The sequence below is a fragment of the Pan paniscus genome, chromosome 18, assembly GCF_029289425.2.
Source record: "Pan paniscus chromosome 18, NHGRI_mPanPan1-v2.0_pri, whole genome shotgun sequence".
Taxonomy (NCBI): Eukaryota; Metazoa; Chordata; class Mammalia; order Primates; family Hominidae; genus Pan; species Pan paniscus.
The window spans coordinates 49,266,033-49,286,975 of NC_073267.2; the positions used below are offsets into that span (position 1 = coordinate 49,266,033).

The 20,943-nt window shown below is 46.0% G+C and overlaps 1 protein-coding gene across 1 annotated transcript in view; it reads right to left on the reverse strand.

Moving 5' to 3' along the window:
* Nucleotides 1-2,707: 2,707 nt before the first annotated feature.
* LOC117977952 (rhophilin-2-like) overlaps nucleotides 2,708-20,943 on the reverse strand; it is a 34,639-nt gene continuing 16,403 nt past the window's right edge. The window contains 5 exon segments of the mRNA XM_055099354.2: nucleotides 2,708-2,968; nucleotides 13,516-13,671; nucleotides 14,809-14,956; nucleotides 16,961-17,048; nucleotides 19,028-19,222. Of these exon segments, the coding sequence (XP_054955329.2) occupies nucleotides 2,708-2,968; nucleotides 13,516-13,671; nucleotides 14,809-14,956; nucleotides 16,961-17,048; nucleotides 19,028-19,222 (848 nt within the window).

Consider the following 20,943-nt stretch of genomic DNA (forward strand, 5'->3'; position numbering starts at 1 on the left):
GATCCCCTTCAAATTCATTCTCTGCCTTTCCCTGCTCTTCTTCCCAAGGAAACGAACACCTTCCAACTTTATCACCAGGGCTCCTTTGCCTTCTGGCTTGCATTTGGGTTCAACCAATAGAAGGCACAGATAGGTAATAGATGGGTGGGAGGACAGTGGTAGGGAATGTCTTCCCTTGCTTGGCCCATTCTGTAGTGTTTGAGCCCTTCCAGGACTATGGCTTCTCTAGGGCAGCCCCTCTTCAAAAGCTGTGCCCCCCAGGTAAGCTCCAATGGCATCATTTCTTCCCTTTACCTTTTCAGGCCTGGTGCCTCAACATCCTTTTTTGATGCTCTTAACTCTGCTCACACTTCTGTAAATAGTCCCTTTATTAAAGGGACTTTTATCTCTTCAAAAATCCCCACATAATATTCTGTTTCTTTCTGGGATCTTGACTAACACAGGAACTTTCCGTTTAGTTGGGATAAGACTATGGGTACCTTATAATTTATCATCCAAGCCAGGACACTTCTGAGAGTGAAAGGGGGCACTATTAATTAAACCATGGCAACGGGCGCAAATCAGAACTGTTCCAGGCCACCTGGAATGAATGAGCATCCTAGGTAAGTCAGGCACATAAAAAGATAATTGTTATAATGAAGAGATAAAAACATTTCTAAAAGAGATAATATTACCACATAGATTAAGTTAAGTGCCAAGGGTGGAACAGACTTTCAGTGCTACAGCCATTCCAAGACAAGAGAGATTATTTCTCCTGGGGAAAGACATTTGAGATCAGCGGGTTGCTCAGTTCTCCTCCAACTAAATGAAGTCACACAATCCATGTGTGCTTGGCCGATTTTGTAGATTTTCTCCAAGAAATTTCAGTCCCAGTTGGGTCCCCCCCTCCACCCCTCACACACCCAGTGTAACTGTTCCTATTTCTTTCTATTGTTTAGGCTCTGGGTTTTAAAGGAAAGCAAATTAATTTAAATCTTAGCCAATTATTCCTTTTAAAAAATACCAAATGCATTCCTGATTCAATTATAAATCATTGTAAATATCTTATATTTTTGATTCTTTAAACCATGTTTTAGCTTCATTTTGCAAAGATATCTAAGAGGTGATTTATAAGCTTTGCTTGCAAATACAAACATTTCTGCTACTAATCACATAAAGCCTAAGTAACCCTAGAAAGCTTCTCTATGTATATATGTATGAATGTTTACCTTGTCTCTTAAACAAAAGAGTTTGACAATTAACCAATACTCTAAAGCCTTGTCACCCTGAGCAAAGTGAACTCAGACTCATTGCACCCCTACTCCTAGCTGATTCAAGGCTACTTGGCCAGGAAATGTTTCTAATGCTCACGTTGCTAGCAGAAGCAAGTTACTATGAGCCCCAGTGTGTGACTTCAGGCTTGCCAAATCACTGCTTTGTTCAGGCATTTCATACTCAAGAGAATACTATATAAAAACATCCACACCCCTGCCCAGGAGCAGAGAGCACCATGTAGATTAGGGCAGCCAGAGTTTCTGCTCTACTTCCCAACCAGCTGGTGCTGGTTAGGATTAGACCAGTGGGAGTTGGGGTTGAAAAGGTCCCTCTTGAGAGAGTCAGAAAGGGTCCTACAAGAACAAAACAAACAGGAAAAGAAAGCAGTAACTAGAGACAAAAAGCAATGGCAGACGTGCAAATCACACACAGGAAATAGCACAAATCAACGCAGATAGTGTCAATAAATGCAAATAGTGTCAGATATTGAACCAAGTAGGTCCATGCTATGCCCAACATCAGAGAAAACAGTTAAGTATGCCCCACCATGTACCTGAAAGGCAGATAGCTAGAAGGCTTTTGCTATTGACACTAGCAAGACTCTATCTCAAACAACAACAAAAAAGTCAAATAGAGCTTTAAACCTGAATCATTTACATCTTTACTTTATAAAATGTAAAACTACTTTTTTACCCAAGACTTAAAATATAGAATTATGTAACTTCTACTTTAAACAAAATGAAAAATGTTTTGAGTATCAAACAGTATATTATCTACCTTGTAGACAGCATCTTCATCTAACACTGCCACTGTGTTAGCAATTCTTAAATGACATCAAACTAGAAGAAAAGCTGCTCCTACATTGTTTTTATTTAATAAGACAAATTTGGCACTAGACTTTTTCTAGAAATAGCATTCATAATATATCGATATAATAGTAACATCTTGTTTTAGGTTAATGAATTCCTATTAGGAAGCAGCACTTTGGGACAGTTTTTAGTGACACCAATTTAATTCTATCATTATAGTCCTCTGACCTGCCTTAATTCCAGGATCATCTGAATTCTAGGTTAAGGAATGATTATTAGCCAAACCTGGAAACAACTACAAATTGTACTATTACAGGTAACCCCAATTTAATAGTGACTAAAAGTCATAATTGTCACCATTAAAAATAGCCGTATTTCATATCTTCAACACTATTCTATTTACAATACTTTATATAATAAATAACTTATAGCAATATAGTAACAGGCCTCGAAAACATTCTTTTTTCACTAATTCCTAGAGATTTCTTGGTTACTTTCCTTCATAAAAACACATCAAATGTGAGTTTACACCATGAGAAAAACAGGATTTGAGAATAGATAGATATTTTCCATTATGGCACAAATGTTTAAGGCTGAGTCAGCACCGGAAATGTTCGGGGCCTGAACGTGTTTGTTTCCTCATATTAGTATGAAGAACTGTCTGAGTTGAGAAGGCTGAAAGGGGAGGGCAGCTTCTTCTTGACCTGAAGCCGTGCAGCCCCGACCGATGGGAGGCACAACGTGCTGGCTGACTTCTGTCTGTTCTTTCTGGTGCCCCAACTCAGGAAGGAAAGCTTCTTGGAGATTTTCTGGGTTTTATCAGTTTTGTCAGCATCATCAATGGCTAAGCAGATCATGGAGTACGTTTTCTGCATTCCCACGGAGTATGTGGCACTCTTATTATGCTGCACATAGAAAAGAAAGAAAAAGGGCATCAGGCATCATCAAGATAGCTGATACAAACTATGAAGTCTGGCCAGGCGCAGTGGCTCACACATGTAATCCCAACACTTTGGGAGGCCGAGGAAGGTGGATCACTTGAGGTCAGGAGTCCAAGACCAGCCTGGCCAACATGGTGAAACCCCATCGCTACTAAAATACAAAAATTAACCAGGTGTGGTGGTATATGTCTGTAGTCCCAGCTGCTTGCGAGGCTGGGCACGAGAATCACTTGAACCCAGGAGGTGGAGGTTGCAGTGAGCTGAGATCGCACCACTGCACTCCAACCTGGGCGACAGAGCAGGACTCTGTCTCCAAAAAATAAATTAAACAGACATAATTCGGAAACTCAGGTGACCAATGCTTATATAGAATTAGGTTCTTAAAACAAGGACAAACTGTTTTTCTTTTTTGAGACAGGGTCTTGCTATGTTGCCCAGACTGGTCTTGAACTCCTGGGATCAAGTGATCTTCCTGCCTTGGCCTCCTGAGTAGCTGGGGCTCTAGGTGTGTGCCACCAGGTGCAACAAGGATAATTTTTTGTTTGTTTGTTTTTTGTTTTTGTTTTTTTTTTAAGATGGAGTCTCACTCTGTCACCCAGGCTGGAGTGCAGTGGCATGATCTCGGCTCACTGCAAGCTCCACCTCCTGGGTTAATGCCATTCTCCTGCCTCAGCCTCTCTGAGTAGCTGGGACTACAGACGCCCGCCACCACACCTGGCTAATTTTTTGTATTTTTAGTAGAGAGGGGTTTCACCATGGTCTTGATCTCCTGACCTCGTGATCCACCTGCCTCGGCCTCCCAAAGTGCTAGAATTACAAGCGTGAGCCACTGCGCCCGGCCCAACAAGGATAATTTTTAAGGAATGTACTCAATAGTAACAATTTAAGCTTAGGAGCCACAACTCACATTTTAAGGTTCTTCTTCTATTTGAGAAAGTAATAATTACTAATGGTCACGAATATGAAAGTACAGGGTGGGGTGCGGTGGCTCATGACTACAGTCCCAGCTACCTGGGAGGCTTAGAGGGGAGGATTGCTTGAGCCCAGGAGGTTGAGGGTATAGTGAGCTGTGACTGTGCCACTGCACTCCAGCCTGGGCAACAGAGTGAGACCTCTGTCTCAAAAAAAAAAAAAGGGCAGGGGGGAAGGGAAGAGGGGAAAGGAAAGGGAAGAGGAGAAGGGAAGGGAAGAGGGGAAGGGAAGGAAAAAAAAAAAGAATATGCAGAGAGCAATAGGTCTCCCTGTCACCTGGGCTTCTAGGCCCTCCATGTTATACTTCTAGAGATGATGTGCATGTACAGGTATTTTTGTATGTACATAAGTATATTACCATTCATTTTCTTAAAAGGAATAAACTACACTATTCTACACCTGATTTTCTTTTTTCTTTTTTTTCCTTTTCTTTTTTTTTTTTTTAAGATGGAGTCTCGCTCTGTCGCCCAGGCTGGAGTGCCATTTTCATCATTTTCATGTGTAGAGTTCAGTGGCATTAACTACATTCACATCATTATGCTCCACTGCCACCATCCATCTCTAAAACTTTTTCATCTTTCTCAGCTGAAACTTTGTACAATTAAACACTCTCTACTATTAACTTTCCAAGAATCATGTAGGATTCAAACTGGAAATCTAAGGAAGCTTGCTTTCTGAAGACTTCCACATGGGCTATCGCCAGCTTCTAAGGTTTGCCTAACATTGAGATTGTTTAGTTCGCCACATGTTTATTGATGGTCTACTATGTTCTGGCACTAAAATTAGGCATACAATATATCGCTGCAATAGTTGAGGACATTGTTCCTAATATAAACCTTAAGAGGGGCCGGGCACAGTGTCTTACACCTGTAATCCCAATACTTTGGGAGGCTGAGGTGGGTGGATCACTTGAGGCCAGGGGTTCCAGACCATGGTGGCCAACATGGTGAAACTCCATCTCTACTAAAAATACAAAAATTAGCCGGGTGTGGTGACACACACCTGCAATCCCAGCTACTCAGGAGCTGAGGCAGAAGAATCACTTGAACCCAGGAGGCAGAGGTTGCAGTGAGCCAAGATCACATCACTGCACTCCAGCCTGGGTGATGGAGTGAGACTCTATCGCCAAAAATAAATAAATAATGAATAAATAAATAAAATAAACCCTCAGGAATCTGAGTTATGCAGCAATAAAGTAGGGGGTACTTTGAGCCCCTAAGGATGGAGATGCCTCTTCCTTTTCTGGAAAACTGACCACTAACTCCACCATGTTTTACACAATGTCATTTAAAACAATAATAAAACGAATAATCCTGGAGACAGATGTGAGGCCTGAAAGCATTTCCCAACCCTCAGCTACTCAAAGTCCATTGTGTATCAAAACCACTGCCTTATAAATACCCTCAGTTCTCTTCCATCTGCCCCCAGCAATGCTAACTCGCTCATCTCCACCCTCTGCCTCCCCTAGGGCCTGTATCTGAAAGGTTGTTCATTGCTGGAGGACACTCACCAAGGCTTCCCTTGGAATTCTAACCTGACCCCAAACCTCTAATAGGCACCCATTTCCTGGCACTCTTGTGTGTCCCTAGTAATTTCATTTCCTTTTCTCCTGTATTCTTGTTTCTTATCTTCACTCTCCTCCTGAAGCCACTCACGCACCCTCCTGAAATCCCTGCCGTATACTTCATGGCATCCGTCCCCCAAGACCAAGCCCTTCTGTGTGCCTGGATCCCATTCCCTCTGTCCTCCAGGCACCCTTGCCTCCCAGATCTCTACACACACACACACACATACACACACACCCCTCTCTCTACACACACACACACTCCTCTCTCTACACACACACACACCCCTCTCTACACACACACACACACACACACCCCTCTCTCTACACGCACCCCTCTCTACACACACACACACACACCCCTCTCTCTACACACAAACACACACACACACTCCTGCAATGCGTACCATCACATTCTTTGAAAAGCCTTTCTTGACCAGGCGCAGTGGCTCACGCCTGTAATCCCAGCACTTTGGGAAGCCAAGGCGGGCGGATCATAAGGTCACGAGATTGAGACCATCCTGGCTAACACAGTGAAACCCGCCTCTACTAAAAATACAAAAAAATAGCCGGGTGTGGTGGCGGGCACCTGTAGTCCCAGCTACTCAGGAGGCTGAGGCAGGAGAATGGCGTGAACCAGGAGGTGAAGCTTGCAGTGAGCTGAGATAGTGCCACTCACTGCATTCCAGCCTGGGTGAAAGGGTGAGACTCTGTCTCAAAAAAAAAAAAAGTAAAGCCTTTCTTGACCCTATTCCCCTCCAGGTCCACCCCAGTATCATACCCACATACACTCTCTCTCACTCCTGCAATGTGTACCACTACTTTCTTTGAAAAGCCTTTTTTTTTTTGAGACAGAGTCTTGCTGTCACCAGGCTGGAGTGCAGTGGCCCAATCTTGGCTCACTGCAACCTCCACCTCCGGGTTCAAGTGATTTTCCTGCCTCAGCCTCCCAAGTAGCTGGGATTACAGGCACATGCCACCATGCCCAGATAATTTTTGTATTTTTAGTAGAGTCAGGGTTTCACCATGTTGGCCAGGTTGGTCTTCAACTTCTGGCCTCAAGATCCACCTGCCTCAGCCTCCCAAAGTGCTGGGATTACAGGCTTGAGCCACTGTGCCCAGCTCCATTTACTATTTCTTTCCACGCCACCCACTCCTCACTCAAATCCACTGGGGTATCCCTCTAGAACTCTTAGGACTTTATAGAGCACAGTTTAAAACCACTGTGTAGGCCTAACTCTTCCATCCTCTGGATGAGAAAACCGAGGCCCAGGGAGGGTATGAATGTGCTGAAGGTAACACAGCTTGTGAACGGCAGTCAGGGCCTAATTCCAGAGCTTGATTCCAAGCTTAGATTTGTTCATCTAGGGATCCCCACTGTAGTCAAGAGGGTAGCCAAGGGCAGCAGGTCATCGGTTCAGCCAGAGTGCTAGGATAAATGCTCTCTTTATTTGATTTTGTTTGAAATGTTCAGTCACTAAAAACAGTGCTTGGCTGTCATTATCTAAAATCCTTATCATAAAAATTAATAGACAAAAATAAATTACTTTTTAAAAATTATTTTTAAAAAGCCAGGGGCTGGGCATGGTGGCTCACTCCTGTAATCCCAGCACTTTAGGGAGGCCAAGGCAGGCTGATCACCAGAAGCCAGGAATTCAAGATCAGCCTGGCCAATGTGGTGAAACTCCATCTCTACTAAAAATACAAAAATTAGCCAGGCATCATGGTGGGTGCCTGTAATCCCCGCTACTCGGGAGGCTGAGGCAGGAGAATTGCTTGAACCCGGGAAGCGGAGGTTGCAGTGAGCCAAGATTGTACCACTGCACTCCAGCCTGGATGACAAGAGCAAGACTCTATCTCCAAAAAAAAAAAAAAAAAAAGAGCCAGGTACAGTGTCTCACACCTGTAATCCCAACTATTCGGGAGGCTGATTCAAGAGGGTCTCTTGAGGCTAGGAATTCAAGATCAGCTTGGATAACTCAGTTAGACCCCATCACTACAAAATTAGTTAAATAAAAGACAAAAGGAAATTACTTTTGGCCTGGTGCACTGGCTCATTCCTGTAATCCTAACACTTTGGGAGGCGGAGGCAGGAACATTGCTTAAGCCCAGGAGTCTGGGACCAGGCTGGGCAACAAAATGAGACTGTCACTACAAAAAAAATTAAAAATTAGCTGGGTATAGTGGTGCACACCTGTAGTCCCAGCTACTTGGGAGGATCTTTTTTTTTTTTTTTTTTGAGATGGAGTCTCCCTCTCTTGCCCAGGCTGGAGTGCAGTGGCATGATCTCAGCTCACTGCAACCTCTGCCTCCTGGGTTCAAGCAATTCTCCTGCCTTGGCTGCCCAAGTAGCTGGGATTACAGGCACCCACCACCTCCACACCCAGGGTTTCACCATGTTGACCAGGCTGGTCTAGAATTCCTGACCTCAGATGATGAGAAGGGAGGATCTTTTGAGCCCTAGAATTCGAGGCTGTAGTGAACTATGATTGCACTATTGTCCTCCAGCCTGGGCAACTGAGTGAGACCCTGTCTCAAAACAAACAAAACAAAACAAAAAACAACAACAAAAGAAATTATTTGGCCGGGCATGCTGGCTCATGCCTGTAATCCCAGCACTTTGGGAGGCAAGGTAGGTGGATTGCTTGAGCTTAGAAGTTAGAGAACAGCTAGGGCAACACGGTGAAGCCCCATCTCTACAAAAAATATGAAAAATTAGCTGAGTATGGTGTTGCATGCCTGTAGTCCTAGCTACTCAGGAAGCGGAGGTGGGGGGATTACTTAAGCCCAAGAGTAAAGGCCACAGTGAGCCAAGATCGTGCCAGGGCAATGAGAGCGAGACCCTGTCTCAAAACAAAAAACAAACTTTTTTTTCTAGACAGGGTCTTACTCTGTCGCCCCAGCTGGAGTACAGCGGCACGATCTCGGCTCACTGCAACCTCTGCCTCCCAAGCTCAAGCGATTCTTATGCCTCAGCCTCCCACGTAGCTGGGATTGCAGGTATGCACCACCACATCCCGCTAATTATCGTATTTTTAGTAGAGACAGGGTTTTGCCATGTTGGCCAGGATGGTCTCGAACTCCTGGCTTCAAGTGATCCGCCTGCCTCGGCCTCCCAAAGTGCTAGGATTATAGGAGTGAACCACTGTGCCCAGCCTAAAAACATTTTTTTTTTTGAGACTGAGTCTCGCTCTGTCACTCAGGCTGGAGTGCAGTGGCGCGATCTCAGCTCACTGCAAGCTCCATCTCCTGGTTTCATGCCATTCTCCTGCCTCAGCCTCCCAAGGAGCTGGGACTACAGGCACCTGCCACCACGCCCAGCTAATTTTTTGTATTTTTAGTAGAGATGGGGTTTCACCGTGTTAGCCAGGATGGTTTCGATCTCCTGACCTCATGATCCACCCGTCTCAGCCTCCCAAAGTGCTGGGATTGCAGGCGTGAGCCACTGCGCCCGGCCTAAAAACATTATTTTTAAAAAAATTAAAGACATCCTGCTGGGTGAAAAGAATAAACATCATGATCATGGTTATCATCATTATAATGCCTATTGTGAATTGAAATGTAGCTCATGTTTGGCCCTCTTGGAAGGGCTTTATGTAAACTCAGTTTATCCTGAGGCTCACAGCTATTCACTGACTTGCTGAAGGCCACACAATGGTGGTGGAAAGCCAGGATACACATCTAGACTGCCTCAGTGCAGAACCCTTGCTTTCAGCTACTACAGCAGCCCCTTCCTTGGCCTGGTGTAAAGATGTCACAGACTTGAAAATCAAGCCTTTGCACCTCTCACAGGGGGCAGGGCATGCCCCATAAACTCAGGCCTCTGCTGACGGGGTCCCTACTCCAACCTTCAGTATGTGGCTCGGCTCTTTTCTCTAACCTCCTTTTGGACAAACTTCTTTTCTGTTTCTGCTGCGGACCTTAATCACTTGTCCATAAACTCCATGCATTTTGTCCCTAAAAATATAATTTCTTATGATCCCTTCTCCCAAGATGCTCTGCGTCCCTTGACTTTATCTTCTTTTAAAATTTAAAGTATATCAGGTGCGGTGGCTCACGCCTATAATCCCAGTACTTCGGGAGGCCGAGGTGGATGGATCACGAGGTCAGGAGTTCGAGACCAGCCTGACCAATATGGCGAAACCCTGTCTCCACTAAAAATACAAAAATTAGCCAGGCATAGCGGTGCCCGCCTATAATCCCAGCCACTCGGGAAGCTGAGGCAGGAGATTCACTTGAATCCTGGAGGCAGAGGTTGCAGTGAGCCAAGATCACGCCACTGCACTCCAGCCTGGGCGATAGTGCGAGACTCCATCTCAAAAAAAAAATTTTTTTTGTGATATAATTCACATACATGCATAAAATTCACCATTTTAATACCCTTCTGTGGCTTTTATTTATTATTTTTGAGACAGGGTCTTGCTCTGACACCCAGGCTGGAGTGCAGTGGTACAATCATAGCTCCCTGCAGCCCCAACCTCCCTGGGCTCAAGTGATCCTCCGGCCTCAGCCCCCCAAGCAGCTGGGACTACAGGTGTGTGCCACCATGCCACACTAATTTTTTTTATTTTTTGTAGAGACACGGTCTCGCCATGTTGCCCAGGCTGGTCTCGAACTCCTGGGCTCAAGCGAACATACTGCCTCAGCCTCTCAAAGTGCTGGAATTACAGGTGTGAGCCAGTATGCCAAAACATCAGTGATTTTTTAGTATATTCACAAAGTTAGGTGACCATCACTACTACCTAATTTCAGAATATTTCCATCCCCCCAAAAAGAAACCTTCTACCTTATGACCCTTCAGCAGTCCCTCCCCACTCCCATTGCCCAGCCCCAGCACCATCTACTTTCTGTCTCTGGATTTGCCTATGCTAAGCATTTCATATCCACGGACTCAAAATCCATTGGCTCTCTGGCCCTCTCTCAACTGACTTCTGTTGCCACCTCTCCACCAAAGTGTCTTTTCATCCTGCTGCCCAATACAATAGGCACAGCTAAGCCAACCTCATTCTCCACCTCTCAACTGCATTCAATGCAACCCATCACTCTCTCCTGCAGAGCTTTCTCCTCTTAATTTGAGAAGCTCCTTTCCTCCGACATCTCTGAACTCTCCTGCATTTTCTTTGCACTTGCTTCTCTTCCAACTGACCTCTAAATGTTTAGCACTCAGCCCTAGCCCCCTTGCAGGGAGCTGCATTTTGTCTCACAGCCTCAAATATCATCCGTGTGCAATGATTCTCAAATATTTATTTCTAGCTCTGATTTCTTCCTTGAACTGAAGACTTCACATCCAGTCTCCTCCTTTATGCTTATGTCTGACTGCTAATAGCATCTGAAACATTCAAAACATGACTCTTGATTTCTCTCTCCTTCATCTCCCTCACACCCATTACCCATCATTATGAAAAATAACCAGGCCGGGCATGGTGGCTAATGCCTCTAATCCCAACATTTTGGGAGGCAGAGGTGGAAGGATAGCTTAAGGCCAGGAGTTTGAGGCCAATCTTGGCAATGTATCAAGGCCCCATCTCTACCAAAAAAAATTACAATAGGTAAATAAACAAATTAGCCAGGCATAGTGGTACACACCTGTAGTTCCAGCTACTCGGGAGGCTGAGGCAAAAGGATTGCCTCAGCCCAGGAAGTCAAGGCTATAGTGAGCTATGATTGCACCACTGCATTCCAGCCAAGCAACAGAGTGAGACCCTGTCTCAAAAACAAAACAAAACAAGACAAAACAAAAAACAAACAAAAAAACACAAGAGAAAAACAAAATTAAAGGTAGAAAAATAACCACTACCCATGAGAATGATCAAGCCAAAAACTGAGGCCTCACCTCCCTGTTCACTGTCTCCTTTACACAAATCATCCACAAATCCCCCATCAGCTCTACCTCCAAACTATGTCCCAGGGACACTCATGTCTCTCCAACTCTACAGCCACCCCCATCACCTCAGCCACTAACGTCACCAGCCTGGACAACTGCCATGGCCAGTCTCCGGCAGCAGACGCCCTTCTAAAACAAACATCACACCACGCCGTTCCCCTTCTGAAAATGCCCAGTGGCTTCCAAGCTCCCACCACTGCCGCCAAGGCCTCCTTCCTACCTCACTTCCCACGGCTCCCTTCCTTGTCCTGGTGCTCTTGCCAAAAGGCCTTCCTTTTGTCTCTCTGGTAGGAGAAGCTTATTCTGCTGCAGGGGCCCTGTACCTGTAGGTGCCCCTGCCCAGAAGGCCTTTCTTGTCTCTCTGCAACTGGCTCGAACCTCCTGGTCACTCTCATGTCTGTTCCAGCCCTGCCTAGATAGAGCCTCGCCTCCTCTCCAGTCATTCCACCCCATTACAGGTCTTTTTTCCTTTACAACACTTATCAAAATCCTGACCATTTATTTACTGACTTAGTGCCAGCTTCTTGGGGAGGGGCAGGGACCTTACCTGTGTAATGTAAACTGGAGCTCTGACACCTAAGAGAGTGTCTGGCACCCAATTGATCCTCAATCAATATTTGTTGAATGAATAAATGAGTGTTGGTACGTCATTAAGTGTGGCAAAGTGCAGAGGAGAACGTCATTAAGTGTGGCATGAACCCTAGCACTTGGGGAAAATTTTAGGGTTTTTTTGCAGACAGAGTCTCACTCTGTTGCCCAGGCTGGAGTGCAATGGTGCAATCTCCACTCACTGCAACCTCCACCTCCCAAACTATTCTCCTGCCTCATCCTCCTGAGTAGCTGGGGTTACAGGCGTGCACCACCATGCCCAGCTAATTTTTATATTTTCAGTAGAGACAGGGTTTGCCTTGTTGGTCAGGCTGGTCTTGAACTCCTGACTTCAAGCAATCCACACACCTCAGCCTCCAAAAGTACTCAGATTACAAACATGAGCACCGTGCCCGGCCTCACGTGAGGAAAATTAAAGGTGGTAACTGTGCAGGTAAACTTGAGAGACTCAAATGCTTCCCAAATCTCCCAGAACATAGCTGACACTGCCTCTAGGGCATACAGAGGGATTGTCTTAACTTTCACTGGTTGTCTTAAGCTCTTCTGTACCATTAGAATTTTTTTTTTGTTTTTTGTTTTTTTCACTATGAGTATGTATTACTTTTGTAATTAAACAATTTGATCAGAAAAATAGATCAGTTGATTATTTTATCCACAGGATATTTTTAAAAGTTTGCTAGCAGGGTGCAGTGGCTCACACCTGTAATCCCAGCACTTTGGGAGGCCAAGGTCAGAGGATGGCTTGAGCCCAGGAGTTCAAGACCAGTCTTGGCAACACAGCGAGAACCTGTCTCTACAAAAAATAAAGAATGGGCTGGGCATGGTGGCTCACACCTGTAATCCCGGCACTCTGGGAGGCCGAGGTGGGTGGATCACGAGGTCAGGAGATCGAGACCATCTGGCTAACACGGTGAGACCCCATCTCTACTAAAAATACAAAAAATTAGCCAGGCGCGTTGGCAGGCACCTGTAGTCCCAGCTACTTGGGAGGCTGAGGCAGAAGAATGGCGTGAACCTAGGAGGCAGAGCTTGCAGTGAGCCAAGATTGCACAACTGCACTCCAGCCTGGGCGACAGTGCGAGACTCCATCTCAAAAAAAAATAAAATAAAAAATGAATAAATAAATAAATAAAGAATGAGCCAGGGGTGGTAGTGGGTGCCTATAATTCCAGCTGCTTGTGTGGCTGAAGTGGGAGGATCACTTAAACCGAGGAGATAGAGGCTGCAGTAAGCCATGATCATACCACTGCAAACCAGCCTGGGCAATAGGGCAAGACCCTGTCTTTAAAAAGAAAAAGTTTGCCAATTTTCTCTTTGACCCAAGGTGAGCACATTACAGTGATTACAAGCCTGAGAGTCCAGTCATTTATACCATGTTACACAGGCAGGAGACAGAGGGTCTGGTAAATACCCCTGGGGCTGAACTCATGTAGATTTCACTCCACACCACTACTGACTGCCCAGGGAGGTGTCAGTGCTCACCACAGATGATGTGGAGTCCAGGAGGCTCACGGCTTTCATCTCGATCTTGTCCTCACCAAAGCTCTTCAGCAGCTTCATAACCTCACTCACCGTCAGCCACTTACAATCCACAAGCTGAATGGAGACAATATAATCTCCTTCCCGGGCTCCTGCCACCTGAAAAAGTATTGTTGAAAATAAGTCAATGTTTTGTTCACTCAAATCCTTGAATCAGTCCCCATTAACAAAATAGGTATTTGCATAAGTTCACATCAAGAAAGCAGAAATTCACGTTGGGTGGCTGAGACGGGTAGATCACTTGAGGTCAGTAGTTCAAGACCAGCCTGAACAACACGGTGAAACCCATCTCTACTAAAAATACAATAATCAGCCAGGTGTGGTGGTGGGCACCTGTAGTCCTAGCTACCTGGGAGGCTGAGGCAGGAGAATTGCTTGAACCCGGGAGGCAGACATTGCAGTAAGCCGAGATCGTGCCACTGCCCTCCAGCCTGGGTGCAATTAAAAAAAAAAAAGTCAAAATTGGCCAGGCACAGTGGCTCACGCCTATAATCCTAGCACTCTGGGAGGCCAAGGCAGACAGAATATTTGAGGCCAGGAGTTCGAGACCAGCCTGGCCAACATGGCAAAACCCCTTTTCTACTAAAAATACAAAAATTAGGCCGGGCCAGGTAGCTCACACTTGTAATCCCAGCACTTTGGGAGGCCGAGGTGGGCAGATCACAAGATCAGGAGATCAAGACCATCCTGGCTAACACGGTGAAACCCCGTCTCTACTAAAAACACACAAAAAATTAGCTGGGCATGGTGGCACACACCTGTAATCCCAGCTACTCAGCAGGCGGAGGCAGAAGAATTACTTGAACCCAGGAGGTGGAGGTTGCAGTGAACCAAGATCGCGCCACTGCACTCCAGCCTGGGCGACAGAGCAAAAATGTGTCTCAAAAAACAAAAACAAAAACTAAAATTAGCTAAGTGTGGTGGCACGTGCCTGTAATCCCAGCTACTCAGGAAGCTGAGACAGGAGAATCACTAGAACCCAGGAAGCAGAAGCTGCACTGAGCCCTGAGATTGTGCCACTGCACAATCACGACTCACTGCAGCCTCCACCTCCCAACGTCTAAAAAAAACTAAAAACAAAAAAAAGACAGTAAAAATTAATCCTTTTCTTTTAGGGACTGTAGCACCCATGAGGCCTTTCACATCAAGTCAGGCCTTTGACATGGGTGAACCCACCCTAAATTCAATCACCCAGATATCTGTGTTTGCTGCCAACCAAGAAAAGCATGTGCTTACCGAGGCAGAGCAGTAAGGATCCAGGAAGCGAACTTCAATGGGGGCATTCCCTCTTAAGGTGAACCCCAAGTCCCCTTCTTCTGCAGTGAAGCAGATGCTTCGAGGAGGTGTCCACTGCTTGTTAGCCAAAAACACCAGATAAGGAGCCCTTTGGAAGAGAACATCATTAGGTGTAGGATTTGAAGGCTGGATCAGACACTTGAAAGCTAAAGGGAATTTTGCCTGCTGTCCTTGAAGATCTCACTTGGCCTTGTTCAGGGACAAATGACACATCTGGGGGCATACATGCTACAGCAGTCATGCGAGAACCTGGAAAGCCATCTTCTCAAACATACCCAATATATTTACAATAAAATTATCTTTTAGACATTGTATTAATTATCTTTTTCTTTTCTTTTTTTTTGAGACATTGTCTCGCTCTATCACCCAGGCTAGAGTGTGGTGGTGTAATCTCGGCTCACCGCAGCCTCTGCCTCCCGGGTTCAAGCAATTCTCCTGAGTAGCTGGAATTACAGGTGCGAACCACCACGCCTGGCTAATTTTTGTATTTTTAGCAGAGATGGGGTTTCACCATGTTGGCCAGGCTGGTCTCAAACTCCTGACCTCAGGTGATCCGCCTGCCTCAGCCTCCCAAAGTGCTGGGATTAAAGGTGTGAGCCACCGCACCCAGCCAAAATTATCTTAAATAAAATCTCTAATATAAACAATTTAAGACCAGATATGTCTTGCCTGTAATCCTAAGCACTTTGTGTGACCAAGGCAGAAGGATTGCTTGAGGCCAGGGGTTTGAGACCAGCCTGGGCAACATAGCGGGAACCATTCTCTACTAAAAACATAAAAGAATTAGCCAGGCATGGTGGTGCACGCCTATGGTTCCATCTACTCAGGCTGCTGAGGCAGGAGGACTTCTTGAGCCCAGCAGTTCGAGGCTGCAGTGAACTGATTGTGCCACTGCACTCCAGCCTGGGTGAAAACAGAGTTAGACCCTGTCTAAAAAAAAAAAAAAAAAAAGGAAAAAAAATCTCAGGTCAGGCATAGTGGCTCATACCTGTAATCCCAGCACTCTGGGATGCCTAGGCAGGAGGATGGTTGGAACCCAGCGTTTGAGACCAGCCTAGGCAACATAGCAAGACCCCATCTCTACAAGAAATAAAAATTAGTTGGACGTGGTGGTGTGTGCCTGTAGTCCCATCTACTAGGGTAGCTAAGGCAGGAGGATCACTTGAGCCCAGAAGGTTCAGGCTGCAGTGAGCTATGATCATGCCACTGTAATCCAGCCTAGGTGACACAGTGAGACCACATCTCTAAAAAAAGTTAAAAAATATTTTAAAAAATTTTAAATAGACAATACCTAAAAACTACTTTTAAAATATGCTGTGGGGCTGGGCACAGTGGCTCAGGCCTCTAATCCCAGCACTTTGGGAGGCCGAGGTGAGGGGATCACTGGAGCCCAGGAGTTCAAGATCAGCCTGGCCAACATGGTGAAACCCTGTCTCTACTAAAAATACAAAATTAGCTGAGCGTAGTGGCAAAGGCCTGTAATCTCGACTACTCGGGAGGCTGAAGCTGGAGAATCACTTGAACCTGGGAGGTGGAGGCTGCACTGAGCTGAGATTGCACCACTGCACTCCAGCCTGGGCAACAGAGTGAGACTCTGTCTCAAAAAACAAATAAATAAAAATAAGTGCATAAAATAAAATATGCTATGGTCTGAATGTTTGTACCCTCCCAAAGTTTGTATATTAAAATATTAAAATTTTATTAATATTTATTAAAATTTAAAATGTATATTAAAATCATCTATGTAATTATTAGGAAGTGGGGCCTCTTGAGAGGTGATTCAGTCTTGGGGTTGAGCCCTCAAGAATGGGATACATGCTTTTAAAACAGGCCCAAGGGAGCTCATCACCTTTTCTGCCATGAGGACACAGGTAGAAGGCCTTACCTATAAACCAGAACATGGGCCTTCAGCAGATACCAAATCTGCCCATACCTTGGTCTTGGACTTCCCAGCCTCCAAAACTGAGAAATATATTTCTGCTGTTCATAAGCCACCCAGTTTGAGGCATTTTGTTATAGTAGCCCACATGGACTAAGACGCCATACTCACCAAAGTGAAGAGCTGTCCCCTTCGGTCATTTATGTAGAGAGCTTTCAACATACCAGCTTCTAGAAGAAGTCCGTGACTGTCAGCTTGGAGAACTGGGGTAATATAATGTCAACCTCTTGCTCAGTTTTAGCTAGAATAGAGGATTAGAAATGGGAGGATAAATGTTTCTGTAATTGAAAGTGATCCTTATAGCCCGGTGTTGTGGCTCTCGCCTGTAATCCCAGCACTTTGGAAGGCCGAGGCAGGTGGATCAATGAGGCCAGAAGTTCAAGACCAGTCTGGCCAGCATGGTGAAACCCCGTCTCTATTAAAAATACAAAAATTAGCCAGGTATGGTGGTAGGCGACTGTAATCTGAGTTACTTGGGAGGCTGAGGCAGGAGAATCACTTGAACCCAGGAGGCAGAGGTTGCAGTGAGTTGAAGTCTTGCCACTGCACTCCAGCCTGGTTACAGAGTAAGACTCCAGGGGGGGAAAAAAAAAGAAAGTGATCCTTGGGAATGAGACAGTACAGAACTTTCTCTTAGTCACACATCCTTCCCCTCGGTTTAGACAAGTAGTACAAGAAGATGGAACACAGCTCAAACCCCGACCTAGGTTGAACTCTACCTTCCATTTGGGTAGCTCATGTGAGCCATAGGAGGTATAACTCATTCCTGAGCTGGGACCAAGGAGTGATAACCAGACACATTCCCATGGGGTTTCCTGATATTTAAGGGGCTTAGTGGGCTTCTCTGGCACTCATAAAACCCTAATGAGGAGGCTGGGCATGGTGGCTAATGCTTGTAATCCCAGCACTTTGGGAGGCCGCAGTGGGAGGATCATCTGAGGTCAAGAGTTCAAGACCAGCCTGGCCAACATGATGAAACCCCATCTCTACTAAAAATACAAAAAATTAGCCAGGCGTGGTGGCATGCGCCTGTAGTCCCAGCTACTTGGGAGGCTGAGGCTTGAACCAGGGAGGCAGAGTTTGCAGTGAGCTGAGATCACACCACTGCACTCCAACTTGGGTGACAAGAGTGAAACGACCTCTCAAAAACAAACATACAAACAAACAAACAAACAAACAAAAAACCTATTGAGAAGTCATCTATGTTTCAAGTGTTATTGTTATGGAAGTTCCATGCCTCACTGGACACAGTCCTGGGATACTGAGCTTTCTGTTTTCAACATTATTATTATTTTGAGACAGGGTGTCGCTCTGTCGCCCAAGCTGGAGTGCAGTGGTGCGATCACAGCTCTCTTGCAGCTTGACCTCCTGGACTCAAATGATTCTCCTGCCTCAGCCTCCCGAGTAGCTGGAACTATAGGTATGCACCACCATACCTGATGAATTTTTTTTAAATTTTTTGTAGAGATGGGGTCTCACTATGTTGCCCAGGCTGGTCTCAAACTCCTGAGCTCAAGTAATCCTCCTGCCTCGGCCTCCCAAAGTGCTGAGATTAGAGTTTTGGGCCACCGTGCTTGACCTTTTCATTATTAATGTGGTATGAGGATTTCCCAGTGAAAAGGAGGTTTGGCAAGTCATAACCATTGACAGCTACATACCCCCACCAGCATCTTCACAGCAGGCTCGGACTACCCTTAACATAAGGCTGGTCAATTTCTAACAAAGGATCCCAGGGCAGGCTGATTCTACAAACAGCATAAAAAGTGTATCTAGGCCAGGTGTGGTGGCTTACTCTGGTAATCCAAGCACTTTGGGAGGACAAGGCAGGTGGATCACTTGAGGTCAGGAGTTCGAGACCAACCTGGCCAACATGGTGAAACCCCATCTCTACTAAAAATCCAAAAATCAGCTGGGTGTGGTGGTGGGCACTTGTAATCCCAGCTCCTCGGGAGGATGAGGCAGAAGAATCACTTGAACCCGGGAAGCAGAGGTTGCAGTGAGCCGAGATCATGCCACTGCACTCCAGCCTGGGCAACAGAGCGAGACTCCATCTCAAAAAGAAAAGAGAACTCCAGGGCAAAATAAGCACCTCGGTCCCTGCCCTGTGCAGCCCTCCTTGTGCCAAGCACACAGCAAGGGCTTGCTCAACCCCACAGGCCAGGCGTACTCTTTCCGCGGCACAGGCACCCCCACAGGGGGAACACAGTCTAGGTTACTCACCAACAACACTGGGGGCATCGATCAGGTTCAGCAGGTCATCATCCTCCTGGTGCTGGGCGTATGTGAGTTGGGAGCGTTCCTGTGCTGCACACAGCACCTTCTGTAGCACCTCAATGCTCCGCAGCTTCTTGCAGAGGCTGGCCTCCTGCACTGACTCCTCGTGATGAGCCATGGCTCTGCGCAGGTGGGACTTCCCTGCAGACGGAAGCCAGCACCCACGTGACTTGGAGATCCACCAAACAGAGCATAAGGGCCCAAAGGGCAGCCCAAGAGGTTGGACGTTCTCTTTTCTAAAGGATCTGCCTGGATAGCTAGAGCCCGTGATACCCTACCTTGTTTTAACCTGAGTGACTCTCTCCTAGCAGAGAGAGACAGACAGACTACATTTTAGTTTCTTCACTTGCAGCCCCCTTTATCCCCCTTAAGGGAATAACTAGTGTAAGCTGACTCCAAGCACACCCAGGAATGCAAACTGCTGATAAGATACTGAGGCAGGCTGTACCAGCAGCTCCTGGGGATGTGCTCAGTGGCAGGTATCTAAAGCCCCTGAATTTATCTCTTAGTGATAGTTTAAGCACCTGCACCTGGAACTGTTTATTTTTTGTAACTGCTTCTATAACCAATTACTTTTTTAACTTTTTGCCTATTCTGATTCTGTAAAATTGCTTCAGTTAAACCCTCCTCCCCTATTTAGACCACAGTATAAAAGAAAATCTAGCCCCTTCTTCAGGCCTGAGACAATTTCGAGCATTATCCATCTCTCGGTCACTGGCTAATAAACGAATCCTGAATTAGTCTCCAAGTGTGGCATTTCTCTACAATTCACTTGGTTACAACAAGCCTTTTATTAAAATATTATTTTATTTCATTTTATATTTTATATTTAGAGACAGGGTCTCACTTTGTCTCGCATGCTGGAATACAGTGGTGCAATCATGGCTTACCGTAGCCTCAAACTCCTGGGCTCAACTGAAATTCCCGCTTCTGACTCTTGAGTAGCTGGGACCACAGGCATGCACCACCACACTTGGATAATGTTTTCATTATCATTATCATTTCATTATCATTGCTATGTTGCCCAGGCTGGTCTCAAACTCCTGGCCTCAAGCAATCTGCCTGCCTTAGCCTCCCAGAGTGCTGGGATGACAGGCGTGAGTCACTGCGCCCAGCCCAAGCCTCCCTTAAATGCATATGTAATAAGCTCACTTGTGTCCATAAGATGTTCACTCAACAAATATTTACCAAATGTGCTGGGCACTAGAGATAAAGCAATGAGTAAACAAACTGCCCCCACATTCATGGAGTTTACATGTAGTGGTTGAAGACAGATAACTAACAAGACAAGAAATATGTAATGGATGGGGTGGTGATGAGGTTATAGAGAAAAATAAAGCAGGGTAAGCAGAGATGGTAAGAGAAGACTGGGAATGGGGTTGTCCAATGATGGGTGACCAAGAAAGGCTTTTTTTTTTTTCTTGAGACGGAGTCTCACTCTGTCACCCAGGCTGGAATGCAGTGGCACGATCTCGGCTCACTGCAACCTCTGCCTCCCAGGTTCAAGCGATTCTCCCACCTCAGCCTCCCAAGTAGCTGGGACTACAGGCACACACCACCACATCTGGCTAAGTTTTTGTATTTTTGGTAGAGATGGGGTTTCTCCATGTTGCCCAGACTGGTCTCAAACTCCTGACTTCAAGCCATCCTCCCACCTCAGCCTCCCAAAGTGCTGGGATTGCAGGCATGAGCCACCACACCCAGCCAAGGAAGGCTTTGTGATATGGTCCTTTTTGAGCAGAGCCCTGATGGATGTGAAAGAGCAGCAGGTGCGAGGGCCCTGGAGCAGGGGCACGCACAGGTGTTCAAGGGCAAGGAGGAGCTAAGGTGTGCCTGAAGGCGGGAGAGAATGAGTGCAGGGA